The 16,007-nt window shown below is 44.6% G+C and overlaps 3 protein-coding genes across 3 annotated transcripts in view; all 3 read right to left on the bottom strand.

Moving 5' to 3' along the window:
• Positions 1 to 8,212, bottom strand: part of LOC146202171 (negative elongation factor B-like) — a 52,614-nt gene extending 44,402 nt beyond the window's left edge. Inside the window, exons 1-4 of the mRNA XM_084587984.1 lie at positions 8,093 to 8,212; positions 6,380 to 6,495; positions 3,573 to 3,826; positions 2,754 to 2,907 (exon numbers count right to left, since the gene is read on the bottom strand). Of these exons, the coding sequence (XP_084444110.1) occupies positions 2,754 to 2,907; positions 3,573 to 3,617 (199 nt within the window). The 5' untranslated portion in view covers positions 3,618 to 3,826; positions 6,380 to 6,495; positions 8,093 to 8,212. The remainder of the gene's footprint in view (positions 1 to 2,753; positions 2,908 to 3,572; positions 3,827 to 6,379; positions 6,496 to 8,092) is intronic.
• An 82-nt stretch (positions 8,213 to 8,294) lies between these two features.
• Positions 8,295 to 8,941, bottom strand: LOC146202170 (putative H/ACA ribonucleoprotein complex subunit 3). The gene has a single exon (XM_084587985.1). It carries the CDS (start codon positions 8,779 to 8,781, stop codon positions 8,587 to 8,589), a length of 195 nt encoding a protein of 64 aa, XP_084444111.1. The 5' UTR covers positions 8,782 to 8,941; the 3' UTR covers positions 8,295 to 8,586.
• Positions 8,942 to 11,007: 2,066 nt separating this feature from the next.
• LOC146202169 (uncharacterized) lies at positions 11,008 to 13,242 on the bottom strand. Its single transcript, XM_084584184.1, has 4 exons — positions 12,164 to 13,242; positions 11,954 to 12,089; positions 11,649 to 11,891; positions 11,008 to 11,442 (listed from the first exon to the last, which is right to left on the bottom strand). The coding sequence occupies exons 1-4, from the start codon at positions 13,108 to 13,110 to the stop codon at positions 11,032 to 11,034; spliced, it is 1,737 nt and encodes a 578-aa protein (XP_084440310.1). The 5' UTR covers positions 13,111 to 13,242; the 3' UTR covers positions 11,008 to 11,031.
• Positions 13,243 to 16,007: the final 2,765 nt, after the last annotated feature.

Raw genomic sequence — 16,007 nt, 5'->3', positions numbered from 1 at the left:
ACACCTCTAAATGATTTCAAATATTAGTGCACACAGTTCAAACTCAAAAACAATTTTTCTTAAAGCACAAGTATTAAAATAAACAAAGATACAGCAAGCAAATTTTGTTTTTACCCATCATCAGAATAGTAAAAGAAGGTTGGTTGGTTCATGGGGTTTAGCGTCCCAAAGCGACTCAGGCAATGAGAGACACCGTAGTGGAGGACTCCGTAAATTTCGATCCTTTGGGGTTCTTTAACATGCACTGACATCGCACATTACACAAGCGCCTTGCTTTTCGCCTCCATCGAAAAGCGGCTGCCGTGGTGGGTGTTCGATCCGCCACCTTAGGACACAGCAGTCGAGCACCACAACAACTGAACCACTATGACGGAGAAGTAAAAAAAGGGGAATCATGTAGTAGTACTAGTAGCAGTAAACTTTATTTTGTAGAATAATATTTTCATTGCAATGCTTAAAGGAACAGTCTACTGACATTTTCAACAAATTTTTTCTTGCTTCATTGAAAAGCTCCATAGCCAATTTAACAAATACCTGGCTGTGGAGCTAAAAAACATAGCAGAACCACTTAAGACTTAAGTTTTGCATATGGCAGTATCACTTTCTCAGCGGTAGCTGTCTGCAAACACTGACGCTGTAGACATGACATACAGTTAGTATAGTAACACTATGCAGCTCTATGAACACGACTGCTGCGTCGCTTAAGTCACTTGCAGAATGTGTAATTAACTACAATGCATAGATTTTGTTAAAGCTATAAATTAGACTACCAAAATAGCTTGAAACAGAATGAAATGAGTAAATAAACTAAATAAGCCTGGTGACATCTAGCGCAGATAATAACAACCATTTTTGCTTACAGCAGCACTGCTAGAAGTATAGCGGCATCTTTGGTTGTGTGGTTTTCAGTTTTGAACACATTTTTTAGCAAATCAAAGAAGTATAAAGAATAAAAGTAACTGTACTTTATTGAAAGAGAAAAAAGTAGGCTGCCTTAAAGTGATATGAACAAAAATACCTGCCTGCATGATGCTGAGGCATAGTCATAAAATGTTAGTATATTCACTTTGTACTCTAAAAACAGATGAAATGCTAGTAGCAGTAAAAGGACTCAGTATGGCACCACCATCTACTAAAATCTGACTTTCCTGATCAATTTAAAATACAAATTCTTGGGTTAAACCGCGAGTTCTTTCCTCGTACTGACGAGTGGTCAGATCTACCAGAATATGCAAATATTTTTATACTCTCCTTTGGCAGAAGACTGTCCCTTTAACACTTGCACTCAGGGAAAAAGGTCTGCTATCACAGTCTGACAAGCTCACAGGAATACCGAGCTTACAAAACGCTGTCATGAAGCATTGCAAGGTGCCCATGCAGATACCTAGGCAATGGTTTAGCTTGGTTTAAAGAGTGTAACATCCCAAAGTGACACACGCTATGATGGACGCCATAGTGAAGGCCTCTGGAAATTCGGGTCACTAGTGCTGGTCACCAGTCACCGGTGCACTGACACCGCGCAGCACGTGCACCTTACATGTCGCCTTCATTGAAAGGAAACTGCTACAGCCAGGATTGAACCCACGTCATCGACCAACAGTTGAGTGCCTAAATGCTGAGCCACCGCAATGAGGCATATTGTTACAGCACAAGTGTTGTCTGCGACTGATCGTTAGAGGGTCAAGACGCAAAGCATAGCAGCTGGCAAAACACAACAAGACAGCTTGCGAAATAGAGACAAGAGCTGCAATGTGAACGGGACTATCCCTTTCACACCCTATCGCGACACCCTAAGACAAAGTGCCAGCTGTGGAACATTGCCCCAAACGCAGTCATTATACAGTGAAAGAATATCTGTGGTTTGCGACAATGCGTATCTCTCGCATATAGTCTGGTTTCATCAGACTGCAAGCTCCGTGATGGGCCTAAATGCTGTCATGATCCAAAGGTGTGAAAACGAAACCATTCCACAAGATTCCCCGGTACACACATAGCACTGAGCGTGTTTGCAGTTGCATAATGTTTATGTCGCACGCTTTTTCTCGCCTACTGTGGACAAAGAACTGTGGTATCTAGATTCTAAATGCCTTAACTGAGAGTGATCGCAGCGATGCAACTGCAGTGCCCACGTGCATGCTGCACTCTCACTCCGTCCCACTCTGCGTGCACTGTGTTTCCTGTCATGTTGCTTTAAAATGACAGGATTGCTGCCTTGTCGGTTCACAGCCAGCTGTCGACGACAGTGTGATACGACAGGGTATGAACCGCGTTGTGCTGCACTTTGTTTTTCTATACGCGAGCATGCAGTGGCTTTTAATGGCCATCAGCGCATTACTGCACGCAGGCCATGTGCTTGTTGATGGTCGGCTCAACAAAGAAAGCGCGTTGCGAGTGTTAGATGCCACTGTATTGAAATATCACCACTAGCTTAGGCAAATGAGAAATTTGCATATTCTAAACACTTAGGAGGTCCGACTACTCTAAACAGCGAAAGTGCAGTGGGAATTGACTGGCAAACGCTATTTGAAGTTTTGTTGTGGCACCGCCCCTAAGCAGCACACAAAGGTGAGAAAGCAACTAAGGGTTCCAAAGACATCACAAGACTAAAGGCAATTTTCTCAGCAGATATGTAGTCCCAAACCAACCATTACGTTGCATTCACAAAAGATATTTTCACATGTAAAATAGCATGTCCAGTCCACTTCAGAAAATAAAGGCACTGACAAACCAAGCAAAGAGAAAAAAATGCTGACCAGTTTGGAAAGTATAGTGAACAGCCAGCAGGATGGTAACACCATTCTCTTGAACATAACCCTGATATGCATGGCAAGGTGGTCCCAAATGCTCAATGGTTGTGATGGCAGATTCTTGGTCATCCTTAGGCAGTCGGGAGCTCAGGCTCCTCACCTGGACAGAGAAACAGAGTGGATATTAAAGACAAAGCTGTGCATAAGCACAGGAAGCTATGAAAGTGCCTCTGAAGGCAGCTACTACTACTAACAAAAAAGCATGCGCACGCAAAACAAAGAAGGGGTTTTCAGTGAAGTATGGATGGGAGCACAATTGCATGCATAAAACTAACAAAAAGGAGAGCAGACAAGCCAGTCAAGCAAAGACCAGTAAAAGTAGTGAAAGAATCAGTAAACCAAACTCAAAATTAGGGGGACACTTAAGCTCTGCCGCTAAAGGTACAACACGATAGCATTTCACACACAAGGGCGATTTTTTGTTTCACTTTTTAATTTTTATTTCATTTCTAATTTTATACACTGATACTCAGCATTAGCAAACATTGGCTTCTCATACTGAGCAGTTTGACACAGCGCATTTTTCATTTTATTTCAATAATTTCAATTAATTAATTGAACAATTATGCACTCTAAATTTCCTTGATTAGCACCATCAAGCATTGAATTTTCATTCTGAGCATTTTGATACCTTTGAACCCCCCACTTTTGTATTTTTTTTAATTCTTTAATATATCAATGAATTAATAATCACAATGATTTCTTTGCAGCTGAGAGCCATCCCTTCAATCAAATAAAGGCTTCATTCATTCATTAATTGATTACCTTGTCATTGCCTATCACATGCCAGAAATAATCCGGGGACAACATTGCGCTCCACCATGACGAGCAGGCACTGTGGGATGGCCCCTTGGCGGTATGGCTTCGGTGATGTGCCAAAAATGTCGTCCCAGTTGCAGCCGGTGATGTCAAGCTCCAGAGAGGGCCTCCTCTTTCTCCCTAATGCATTCCTGGGAAAGCAGAGGTGCCACCTTATCTCTGAAGTAGCTCTGGTGTTCTGGCCAGATCTGACACTTCACCTGCGCATGGGACAGATCTGTGAATGCAGGGCTTGAAGTCAGAGGGTGTCGGGAGGTCTGGACACCCCACCAGTAATAAAAAGGGAACTGAGACCCCCATGCCTGAAAGTAAAGACTGCACAAATCTGAAGCAGGTAACATTTTTTATTTTCTCTGCAGCAGTTGAAACATCCTGCATCGTTTCGAAAATTTTGGGGGAGTTTTGGTAAGAATCATTAACATGTTTAGATACTAAAGTACAAGACAGAGAAAAATAACAATTCGGCCACACTACGGATGGAACTGGTGTACTCTGCGCTCGTGCCAACTCTTGCCGATATTGCTGGTACACGCCATGTTAAGGTGCTGGCTGAACCTATTGTTGATAAATAACCAATTTGGAGGCTGCACTTGTTGCCTGTCACACAAACCAGCCCTTGCTGTTCTCATAGTATTTTTTTTTAAGGTGAATTCAACTGACCGCATGCATGTGCTGCCACATGTGCTCCATGCATTATCCTGAAATAAGCACAATGCGAGTGCACAGCACCATGGAGGTTGATAGTGCAGTGTGGTGCAGCTCCATCACGCAGCGTGCACTAGCAGATGCCACAAGCAGACAACGCTGCAGTATTTCGCTCGATGATGGTTGTAAAAAAGCTTGGACAACGACAGGAACAAGACGAAGCATTTCACGTGTGCACATTTTAGGGGAATGTTGAATATGACAACAGATGCCACCTATTACACACCCACTAGCCAATGACCCATTATGTGCCTTCAGGGTCAAAGTTAATATACATACTTCACTTTACCATAGCTGACGGCAAAGGAAGGCCGAGAGGTATGGTATGACACCATACTTCCTGGCAACACACATGCGCATGAAAGAATGTCAGTTATCAAAGTGACGGCCTGAGAAACTGAGATAGCTTAAATTTAAGATTCACAAACAGATAATTTCAGCAGTTACTCTAGCTGAAGCTTTACAACTCATCAAAACAGGTAAGCATAAACTTGCACTTCCATTAACATAGCACTTTAGGAGTGCATACCACGCTGTGCACCGTATGGTTTGAACACCTACTGTGTATTGTATTGTCACTCATTGTAAAAAATCGCTAAGTGCTGCTGTTTACTGCTAGTAGATATGTCTTCCGAGATTTCAGCACATCCTGGACGCCCCAATGAAAAGGTGTCGCAAAGAGTGACAGCACTCTGTGAGTGTTTAGCACATTCAGCAAGAGATGTAGGGGTGTCTTATTCGTGCTGTATTTGATATCACTTTCTCGTGCCTGTACTAGAGCTATAATGAAAATAGTATGTTAATTGTCATTTAGTTTGCTTGCAGAGCAATCGTATTGCTTAATATTTTTCCCGTTTGTTTCATTAATTTTTCAAAGTGTATTCAAAACACGCTTTCTTTAAAAAGTGTACTGAAAGTACAGTCATGAGGAAAAGTGGTATACAACACTCAGCCAGTGGCAGAGCTCGAGAAAACTGAATTCCAACTTTATCTAGCAACAGCTATCTAAGATCAAGACAATAGTGGCGGTGCCCCATGTGTCGGTGTCGCTGTCCCTTACGCTGTAGCTAGATGGCATTTCGGCGCAGTGTTTCCGAGCTCTGTCACTGCCTGAGTGTTGTATACCACTTTTGCTCCTGACTGTACATTTTTTCAAAAAGTTATAATGACATTTATTTACTTATAGAAAGCCAATCTATGTTGCACCAGCTCATCTGGTCCATTCATAAACGCTACCTTTGTCCTCGATATCAAGAGCCGTTTAAGATAGTCATTTTGAAAATAATATATATGCTGCAACAGCCGGCATTTCGTTTCATTGCGAGCTGTCAGGTATCGTCAAGCACGCTAGGAGCGCATTGGGATTGCTTTTTTTTTTCAGCTGCGTGTCGTAAAGTAGGCAAAAAAAATATATATATATAAATTGCTTCTCCCTTTAGTATGAAGCAATGTGTCAAGGAGACCTCCAGCCACTTTTTCTCTCCCTGCTGTATTTTTCTCTGTTTGTTCTCGAATTACCGGAAGCCCCATTTCGATGAAGCCAGATTAAGCACTTTGCGAGTGCACCGAATACACAATGGGACCGGACAACCGGCCAGATTACACATGCAACATCAAGGCTATAGAAAGCCACAAAGCAACATTTCATCAGATTTTGCAGAAATACATAAGGTGTATGCTTTGAAGTGTACAACAAAAGGAGCATCTCAATGGCCCTTACAGCCTTCAATAGTATTCTGGCACTTCATGGCGATTTCCCAGTTGCGTAATATTGCCATGAACCTCCACTTCAAGTAACTGCATGACCATTTTACTAACTGCAGTGCCCGAGCTACAGACAGCTTCTGGGGGCACTTATTTACGGTCACAAAGGCAATTCTTACTGGAACTTTATAAAAGGTAATAAGGAACTCTATACTACATAAATGAGAAATACAGAGAAGTTTCAGTGGAAGCAGCATGCTGGACAAGCACACAGCAAAATATCAAACTGAAATGTGCGCTTCTAAATGTATCGACATTAAACTATAAATACTAGGCTTACTTACCAGGACATCACATTCTTTGTGAAGGGTTTTATCACTGACCAGCTGCATGGGATATTTTTCCTCCACGTGGTCTGTATTTTTAGTATGCACATGATTGCAGGACGAAGCACTTGAACCTACAAACACAAGAGGTTTTCTCATTAACAAACAGTAGTTTTGAGGTTGAGGATTGCCCTTCTGTCCTAGAAGACAAGGGCAATCCTCATAGGCTACCACAACCTGCATCTTTATTTCAATGCCCATAAAAAAAATTTAGAATGATGCCGTAAGAGCATCACATGATAGCAGCCTGTGGCCTTCTTTAATGAAGCACGTGCTTCCTTAACATAATGTTGTAAGACACGACTTCATGTGAAAGACCACATAACATGCGTATAAACCCTCACTTGTTGCCAAGCTCTGGCTCGCAAACCAAATGTCTTGGATTGGAATACCGCCTCAAAAACCCTTAACCTTTTCCTCTAGGTGAAAATAATTTTTTTATAAGGTAAATTATGGAAGACATGCAGCGACTTTAAATTCAGATTACACATGTTCAACCACTTTTGTATCACACATGACATCAAATTTCATAAGAGCTTCTGGGGCGCTTGAAATTCCTGCGCGAGGTCATCTGGTTGCAATGCCATGAACCTGTCGACCAATCAGGATTTGAGCGACACCTTGGCTTTTTCATGCCTGTATTCCACACAGAGATCATATATCGAGCCCTGCTCAGTGCAGTAATGCATTCTGTGTGAATGCATATGTTTGATTGATGCAGAAACTGAAAGCTACTATTGTGGACAAACTTTGTTCTCCCATTATGACCTGCCCAAAAAAGGAAACAAAGTGCACCTGCTTGTGGCCTCTTCTTAAGTCTTCCTTCTTTTTGGTACATAGCAACATGAATAATACAATAGGACTTATCAGGCTAGTTGGTTCGTGGTTCGAAAGAAAGAAAAGCCGTGCTACCGAGACAAGGATCATGTGCGCCTTGGCTCTACTTAGTTCTTGTCTTGGTAGCGCAGCTTTATTTTTGTTCGCAACATGAACCCACTAACTGGAAAGGCCAGCCAATAAGCATTGGTATTCTTTATTTCTACCACACGAAGCAGTAAAGTACCAACACTGGATAAGCTACGATACGAAGAGCTCAAAATGTTACCTGTGAAAAATTTGATCATTAATAATTCGATGGTACCGGAGAAACCACATTTGACTTGAGACAAGACCAAAATAAAGACTACTACTCTACAACAGCAAACACATCCGCAGGGTTTGCTTTTCAGCAGTATATTCTGGCACTTAAGCCTGCTATGCTTCCAAGTTCTCGAAGGCGAGAATGACGCTTCCATTCCTGAAGGTTTTCAGAGGTGTCATAAGTGCTTCATTGCATGGCTGAAATAGACCTAGCAAATTTGGATGCACACTGTACATGTTCCCTGTTGCCACTAACCAGTTGTCTACAACAATCACTGCAGACAGCACTCCACAGCTGCTAACACCGCAAGTGCTGCTCGGTGCCCTTATAAATTCATCAAAGACGATAAATGTGCGACATAGTTTCTTGGCTTCACATTAACTAGCAATGAGTTCACATTATTTCGCTTCCCATACATATGGCAGTTTTTATTAACACTCGGCTTAAGGTTGGGCAGGCTCACTTAATAAGAACAATTGTTGCTTCCACTGTGTCGCAGAACATGGCACAACATTTTTCATTTCACTTACCTCTGCATAAAATTAGTCATAAGCCTCACAGCTGCACAACATCGCCATATTATATATACATGCAGATGTCAAAACGCCTGCCCTTCGGGTTGTTGCAAACTGGTTGAGTGTGCTCCCACTACTCAACGACGTAACGTGACCGCTTCCACACAGCAGTCATGCAAACAATGTGACGACACCCAGGGAGTGCTTGCTGCAAAGGTTTAGATCTTTCCTATAATGCTTTATCTTTATTCATGACAAATGGACAAGGCTTCATCCACGTGGGCTTAATGGCACAAATCAAACATGCTGGACCCGCACCTTGATGAGTGGACAACTTTTTTTTTTTTTTTTTTTTTTTCAGCATCTCCTTGAGCCTTTTCTCTTTCTCGTGGCCCTCCTGCTTGCCCAGACCGTCCATCGGGAAACTCCTGACGCGGAATACAAACTTCTTCGAGGGCACTGTTTGCTGCTCCTGTCTCGGTCACCACACGCCTTTTCGTCCTAGACGTTCAGCAGGCTTGCTTTGGCTGTTGCGTCGGCAGGAGGTTGAAGCGCCGCTTGATGAGAATCCTGTACTTTGAGTAGGTATCAGCAGGCGAGAATCGCGAAGGATGCGCCGAAATTGTAGGCTTTCCGTCTGGGGAGACGTTCTTCAAAGTGTAAACACGGTTGCCACTCTCGTCCAAATAGTACATCAAAAGCATTTTATACCTTGGTGGTACGGCGTACTAGGAGAGTAAAATATGCAGAAAAACTGCACAAAGCCCGAGCTAAAAACGTAAACAGACGCTCAATGCGAAGGACAACAATACCGCGTGCGAAGCGTGGGCACCATAGCGTGGGCAGCGTGGAACATATGGATATGGATTTGGCTATGCGGTCAATGCGATCGTTCTTATGTAGCCGGTGGTATCGATGTATCGGTGGTCTCTACGATATTTATCCGCAAGTGCCTTAGCTTAATATGTAGGCAGCCCTTATGTTCTATAATCTTCATGGAGATTACTCTTAATAAAGTTAGTCGTTGCTTTTATTGCATTTCACTGCATCAACCATGCAAACAAATCGCCATCGAGCGGCCGTCGAGCGGGAAATTAAATTCAAGAACCTGCTTCATGGTACGCATACTGGGTATGTACATTCAGTCCAATCAAATGGCAAAAACACGGATTTAATCCAAAAACTCCGAACGATAAGTAATCAAGCATCTCGCCTTATTCGGAGGATATCAAACAAAGAAAGAGGGATGAAAGAAAAAGAGACACTAAAACTTGTGCAAGCATTCGTTCTCAGCCATGTGGTGTCCCCTTGCGCATGTGCGCATGTGGTGTCCCCTTCTTGTCTGTGTCCGTTTCCGTGTTGCGCCGCCGTTCAATTCGTTCTCAGCCGCATTATATATTCCACGCCCTACTTATTCCTACAGGCCAAGGAAAGAGAAGCGATCGATTCCATTATTCGGCAGTCCTACAAAACAGCACTCGGTCTTCCCATTTGCACGGCTACCGAGAAACTCATGCAACTGAGGATGCATAACACACTAGAAGAAATGATCGAAGCACACCTCACGGCGCAGTACGAACGGTTGACCGCAACATCGACCGGAAGACAGATACTGCAAAAGACCTACATGCACTACCATAGCCTCCTTTATACACTCTGTGCCTGTCAACTCCGCGCTCTGCGGCCGTCGCCGCCGCTCCTCCTCCGTTGACAAGTTACGCCGCTGGCTGCCGAGAGATGGCGACAGCGACGTAGGGTCACCTTCGCCAGGCGAGTGCCGGGTGCGCCGTGAGTGTGCCATAGAGAAAGAGATACCAATCTCTTTCTCTATGAGTGTGCCAGGTGCGCCGTGTTGCAAAGCGGTCCGGATAGCCACGCGCTGCCGCTGTCTCGCTGTTTCGTGGACTGTTCTGCTGCGTGCAAGTTCATGCTTCTACTTTTCTCTGCCTTCGGGTGCTGCAGGAAAACAGCATTGCACCAACTGGTAAGTGCCACCTTTGCTTTGTCCTTGCGGCGATCGCTGCGTAGTATTCAGCTGCTTTGAGGCTTGTAAAAAATAGTGACAGCACCAATGTGTTTTTTAAGCGTCAATACTGCAATAGTAATGTTAGATGCGCACCTGTGCTTTCTGGACTGCAATGCTAATTGCTTCCCTGCCTAGCTCGTCTGCGTAGTGTTAGTGTGCTCCTGCGAAGCTTTTTTTTTTTTTTTCGCAGTATACGCTAATTACGAAAATTTGTGATAAAATAGAAACACAATATTTACCTATTGTGACACGGCCGCTCAATGGAGGCGCACTTGGGTGCGGCCCGTCGCGTCTCCCGAAAGAGCCGTATTGCGCCTAGTTCTCATCGCCACCGCCGCGGCGCCACCGCTCCGGGGCAAGTCCAGGCGGAGAGCTGCGAGCAGCGGCCGTGCCTGTGCTTTCGTTTAGGCGTCCGCGCGAGCGGCGCTGGATCATTTTAGGATTTATGAGCTGCGTTTCACACATTATGGTGATGCCACGTGCAAATTTGTTATTGATAAGGTGACAGCGGCATGTCACCATGAAAGCGCTTTTCCAAGTTAGACGTGGACCCGTTTACAACGAGAATCGAAGAAGCAGTGCGCCTCGCCGAGTGGGCACCCATTTAGTTACGGGCGTTTAAACCGATGTAATAAAATATAACATATTACAATCTTGAACTCATGACAAAGTTTGGGGCCATTTATTCAGCCTGCACTTTGTGGAAACTCACAATTCAGGACGTAGCGTTCAGCATTATTGTTCAGCGTGTTCCTCCATTTTCGCTGGAAATAATTGAAGTGAGAAGCACCACCTGAATGTACTAGCTGACACAAACTTACAAAAGAAACAACACGAGACAACCAGTTCAACCAGACGCCCGAAGGTTAGGCAATTTTTTTCTTTTTTATTTTGAAGCCACATGACGCACAGAGGACACCCAAGCCTATTACAAACGAAGAACTTTCCTAGAAAGAGGTTTATGTGCAAGTATTATTTTTTCCACTGTCAGGTTTATATTTCCTGCCCAGTTGGTCAGCAGGGGTCGCATTAGTTTCGTTAAAAACGTTTTGCAGAGGTCCTTGGTGTGACTGAGGTCTCCTCTCTCGCAAATCAACTCCGGACATTGCACAACATAGGGAAGAAGGGATAAAACCAACATGTTGCATAACTTGCTGCTTCTTCTGACCTCTGGGCACTTCATCACTTTGCTAACAAAGGTGCATGTAAGCTTGCACAAGGCAACTACCTCCATTTTTGGATACCTTAGGTGTCCATCGTCAAGATTCTTGATAATTCCATAAATTGCTTCAGTTGGCTTTGCTACCTGCAGCAGGGTTTTGCAGGAATCACAAGGCACCTGAAAACGAGTACAAACCGTTATCAAAGGATTGGGACAAATAAAAAAATAATGACACTCTAAAGTAAGCACTCGAATACTTTTAAACTTTTGTTAAATATAAATAATAAAGACCCCCCCCCCCCCCCCAGGGCAAGCACTGAAATCAACAACCAAATTAAAAAAAAAAAAGAATGTTTCATGCAATTTTGTAAAAATGTTCATACCTTCTCTTCCCATGCACGTGCAAGGTAACCAGCCAAGTATGCGATCGGTGCTGACTCTATGTCTGCTGCTGGTTCACACCACACATGAATGTATCCAAGCTCTCTAGAAAACTCTCTCGCAGCAGAGGTGATGGCAGCGGGCAAGGTACGACTTTCGTAATCTTTAATGCCAAATTTCATAGCTGCCTTCGCCTCAGAGTTAATAGGTGCATTTGCGGACTTTGATGCTTGCAAGATGCCAACCTGCACAAAGCATGGCAAAATTTGTATCATCTCCGTTGATTTTCGTTTGTCGCTAATGGTACCTTCAGTATTTTCTCTGAAGTGAAAACTGCAGCCCTTGCGTCAACTCTGTCGTTCCCGCCATTGAATTGCCTTAGGCTGCTAAAAAGCGATTCTACAGGATCGCTGTTCAGGGCCTGCGTTAGGACGTATCGGAAGCTGAATATAGGAGATTCGGTCAGATGCAATGCACTAGTAAGGCGCACAGAAGACATTATTGTAAAGATACTTACTTGACGTGATCAAGCAGGTACTCAATTAGCGCCACTGTTGATCTAGTTGTCATGATTGTTGCTTCGTACGTTTCCTTGGTTAGTCTTTGCTTCGACGTGCCTCCTTGGACCTGAATGTCTTCGATATAGCAAACAAAGTCCAACTCTAACCAAGAGAGCCGATCGTCATCTGACAGATAGAATGGCTCCTCTTGGTGCTTCCATGCCTTCACTGATGCAATGTTGTGCAAGGCATACCATTTCGATATCATTTGCATAAACGTGATTGTGGCGGAACTATCTTGAAACTCACACGCTTCAGGGTCGCACTGAGGGTTGCTCTGGAGGAACTGAAGTGTGGCTATCACAGGTGGGGAAAATATATCTACTGCCCTGCGCACCTTCATTTTTTCAAGGTTGCTTGGCTCAACATGAGCCCGCGTGAGGAACTTTACAGGTTTAACTAGAAGTTGGGATTGTATGTCAAAAATCTTCTTCAAGTAATATCCACCTCGAATGGCCTGTCCCTCAACCATCATTTCTCTTTCCAGAAAGTTCGTGCGGAGATTTTTTATCAAGTGGTTTGGGCCAAACGCCAAAAAAAGGGGGTCACTTCTGAAAGGGTGAGGTACCGCATGTACAAGTGCACCTTCCTCTGAAAGGCTCTTGAAAAAGGCAACGTTAGTTTGATGGTTGTCCGCAACAATTCTTGCGATGCGAAAGCCAACCTCTTCGACTGACTGCATGACTTCCATGGCCATTGAATGAAGCTTATCATTCTTAAGGCAGCGGGTGAAAAAATAACCCACTGGTATGATGTAAGATGTTGATAAGCCTCTCAAAACAAAACACAACAGGCGGTTTGCCACCTGAGGGATTGTTGTTGAGAGCTCTGCAGAGCCGATGTCTACGAGGCCGAACACTTTGTCGACTTGCCGGTCATATATGACCTTTTGAGCTATAGACATCTCATCAACAATTAATGAACAGTAGGCCTCTTGCGGCACACTCAAGTTTTCGTATTCCACACGAAGGCGTTCTTTGATGAGAGATGTCACACCAACTTCTCCTGTTGACTGACCAACATATTTCTGCAGAGTGGTACGGCACGGCAGCTTAAAAAGACCTCTTGATCGGACATGCTCGTAGCCTTTGCTTGAGCATGCTTTCCAAAGTATGCACTCTCTCAGAACATGCTCACTGTACACAGTTTTTTTTCATGCAACAGTTGGTCACTTGATTTCTGATGAAGAGAGCTGTTTTTTCACCTGCTTCGGCTGATTTTAGTAACTTCATGAAGTCCTGAACCGCCTTGTTTTCTTCATAACCTTGCAAGCGCTCTTTCAATTTGTCGTGCTCGGCTTGCAGTTTTTGCAGCGCTTTTGCTTGGCGAGCGATTTTTGATTTCAGCCTGTTCTCGGCCTTCTTTGCAACACGCTCGCGAGATCGAATGCAGTCTGACAAGCCTCATCAATCAGCAAAGCATTTTTGCTACAGATTTCCAACGCAGACTGGCATGCATCATCCACCAACACGTTATTTTTGATGCTCACTTGCGTGCTTACTTCAGGAGCAACATCGTGGTAGCAATCAGAAAGACGAGACCCACTCACATTTGGATCCTCTCTGGAACCGTCACGCTCAGCTGGAGTTCTCCGAACTGTGCCATCAGCAGACCGGTCAACTCGAGGTCTCTTTGTTCTTTGCGAACTTGCTGGTTGCATGTAATGTGGGTAGTTCGCGAATACGGAGGGGACGGCTGATGGAAGCAGGATCTTCAGTTTTGTGTTCTTCCTGTAGTCGTCGTCTGTGAAGTGCAGTGAGCATACCAGTGACCTGTCACGATCGGCTCCCACTGGCTTCCTTTTCCGGCCGAGCCCTCCCGAGATATGTTTTTCAGCCATGCTGCTCGACGTTGTAAATTGCACGGGAACTCGTGGTAACCGATCTTCGGATCTTTCCTTGAGTTCGTGGTGCATAGCGGCACACAGCAGTTGCGTGGCATAGTGATGCATGCGTTTAGGACGCTGTTGACACAGGCACCGATGACATGCACGCAGAACTAGCAGAACCACGCGGGCATACTGAGCAGCAACAACTAAAACACGCGCCAAAACAGCGAGCGAAGTCCTTTCCGCGCACTCTTAAAAAAAAGAGAGTCGAGTGTGGGGAGTCACAGCAATTTGACTCCTTTCTGCCACTTTGCGACTCTTTTCTGTACGAAAGGAGTCGCAAAAGGAATCAATTCTTGCAACCCTCTCCACTGCGGGCGTCTGACTCTCCGCGTGGCCTTAACGGAGTCACGGCCAAAGACGGCGGGTAGGGATTAAAACGGCTGCTGAAAAAAAAAAAAAGAACTTGTGACAGCGCTTTATTTTACGGCCACTTGTTAGGCCATTGTTAGGTTTTGCTTACTTTTGGAACGCAGCTCTTATGCGTCCGTTCTTGGCTTGAGCTGCGTTGCCGTCGGCGTAACCGGTGGGTTTTCATTTACAGTGCACGCAAAGGATCACATTTGGAGCCGTACTAAAAATGAAGCAGTGGAAGCAGCATACGCAACCACGCAAGACATACCAAAGCATCACGGTGCGGAAACATGAAAAGGCCATGGAGATACAATTTAGGCATTGATAGCTTTAAAACACGATTTAAACAAAAAGCTTCCCACGACAGAGCAAAGAAAACGTCTATTCAAGAAAAGACGAGTAGATGAATGGCAATCGAGAAAAGAGCACAAACATTCTTCAATTTTGTTCTCTAGGTAAGAAGCGTTTCCACTGGAATTTCGTCAGCCAACACAATATCAACCATTCCTCTGAAGAGGAGGTAAATCTCCCAATCCTCGTTGCCTTCAGGAATGCTTGAGCCCAAAATCTGACCGAATGTCATTAAAGAGGTCGCTAAATGAAGTGAAATCCAGTACTCCACTCATGCATTCTGGCACGGTAGAAAAACACTTAACGAGTTCACCTTTTACAAGATTAGCAAATTGCTTCAAGGCCGACTGAATTATGATCTCGATTTTTTTAAACAAACTTTCACAGAGAGGGATTTTCCTACTTCCACCAATATCAAAGAAGCGTTTAGGAAGGTTTTTCTTCAAGAAGGTCGCAAAGCCATGGAAAAACAATGACTCCGGAACCTCCTTGCGTCCTGAACCTTGCGGCGAGGATGGCTCATTTTGCAGAGCTGATAAACTGGCAGAGCGTTCATCGCTGGCCACCACTGAGGTGTCCGAGCCAGCAGCATCAGCACTACAGCTCGATTCTCCGAGTTCAAGTTTCGCTGCAGTTTGGTGGTCACCGGACGAAATGGTTTGCGATAAAGGCTGCTTCGGAAGCTCGCCATAACTTTGTAGTGTTTTGACAACCATCGATGCCACACGCGATCATGAAACTTGGATCCGAAGAGTGGTCATGTTCCAGATGCCATACGACAGTTATGAATTTACTGGCCGAAAACGGGCACACAGGGCATCGAAAACAGCAAGCGGAAGACATAGTCACTGAAAGTTATCAACGACACATCGGCGGCGAATTCGCAAGGCAGACAATTGCGAACTTCCAAGCAGCGAACGGGAAGGAACAACAACCACCGACAAACACCTGGGGAAAATCGAGCACCGCGCCGCTTAGCGCAATTTCGCGGATGACACTGGCGCCGACCAGAGTGCTGTTTTCTGCGCATTTTTACGTTAGCATCTAAGCCAAACTGCAAAGTCTTAGGGCTCAAGGTCTGTGAACCGCGCGAACCGTGCGTCGACAGACCAACTCAATCTATTCGCGGCGCGGCGAAGATCAGCGCATCCTGTTCATGCGATATCCTCGCCCGCCAACCGTGCGGCGCGCTTCTATGGAAAGTCGAA

The sequence above is a fragment of the Amblyomma maculatum genome, chromosome 1 (genome assembly GCF_055883805.1).
Source record: "Amblyomma maculatum isolate TAMU_Amacu chromosome 1, ASM5588380v1, whole genome shotgun sequence".
Lineage (NCBI taxonomy): Eukaryota > Metazoa > Arthropoda > Arachnida > Ixodida > Ixodidae > Amblyomma > Amblyomma maculatum.
This window is presented reverse-complemented; position numbering and strand designations above follow the sequence as displayed.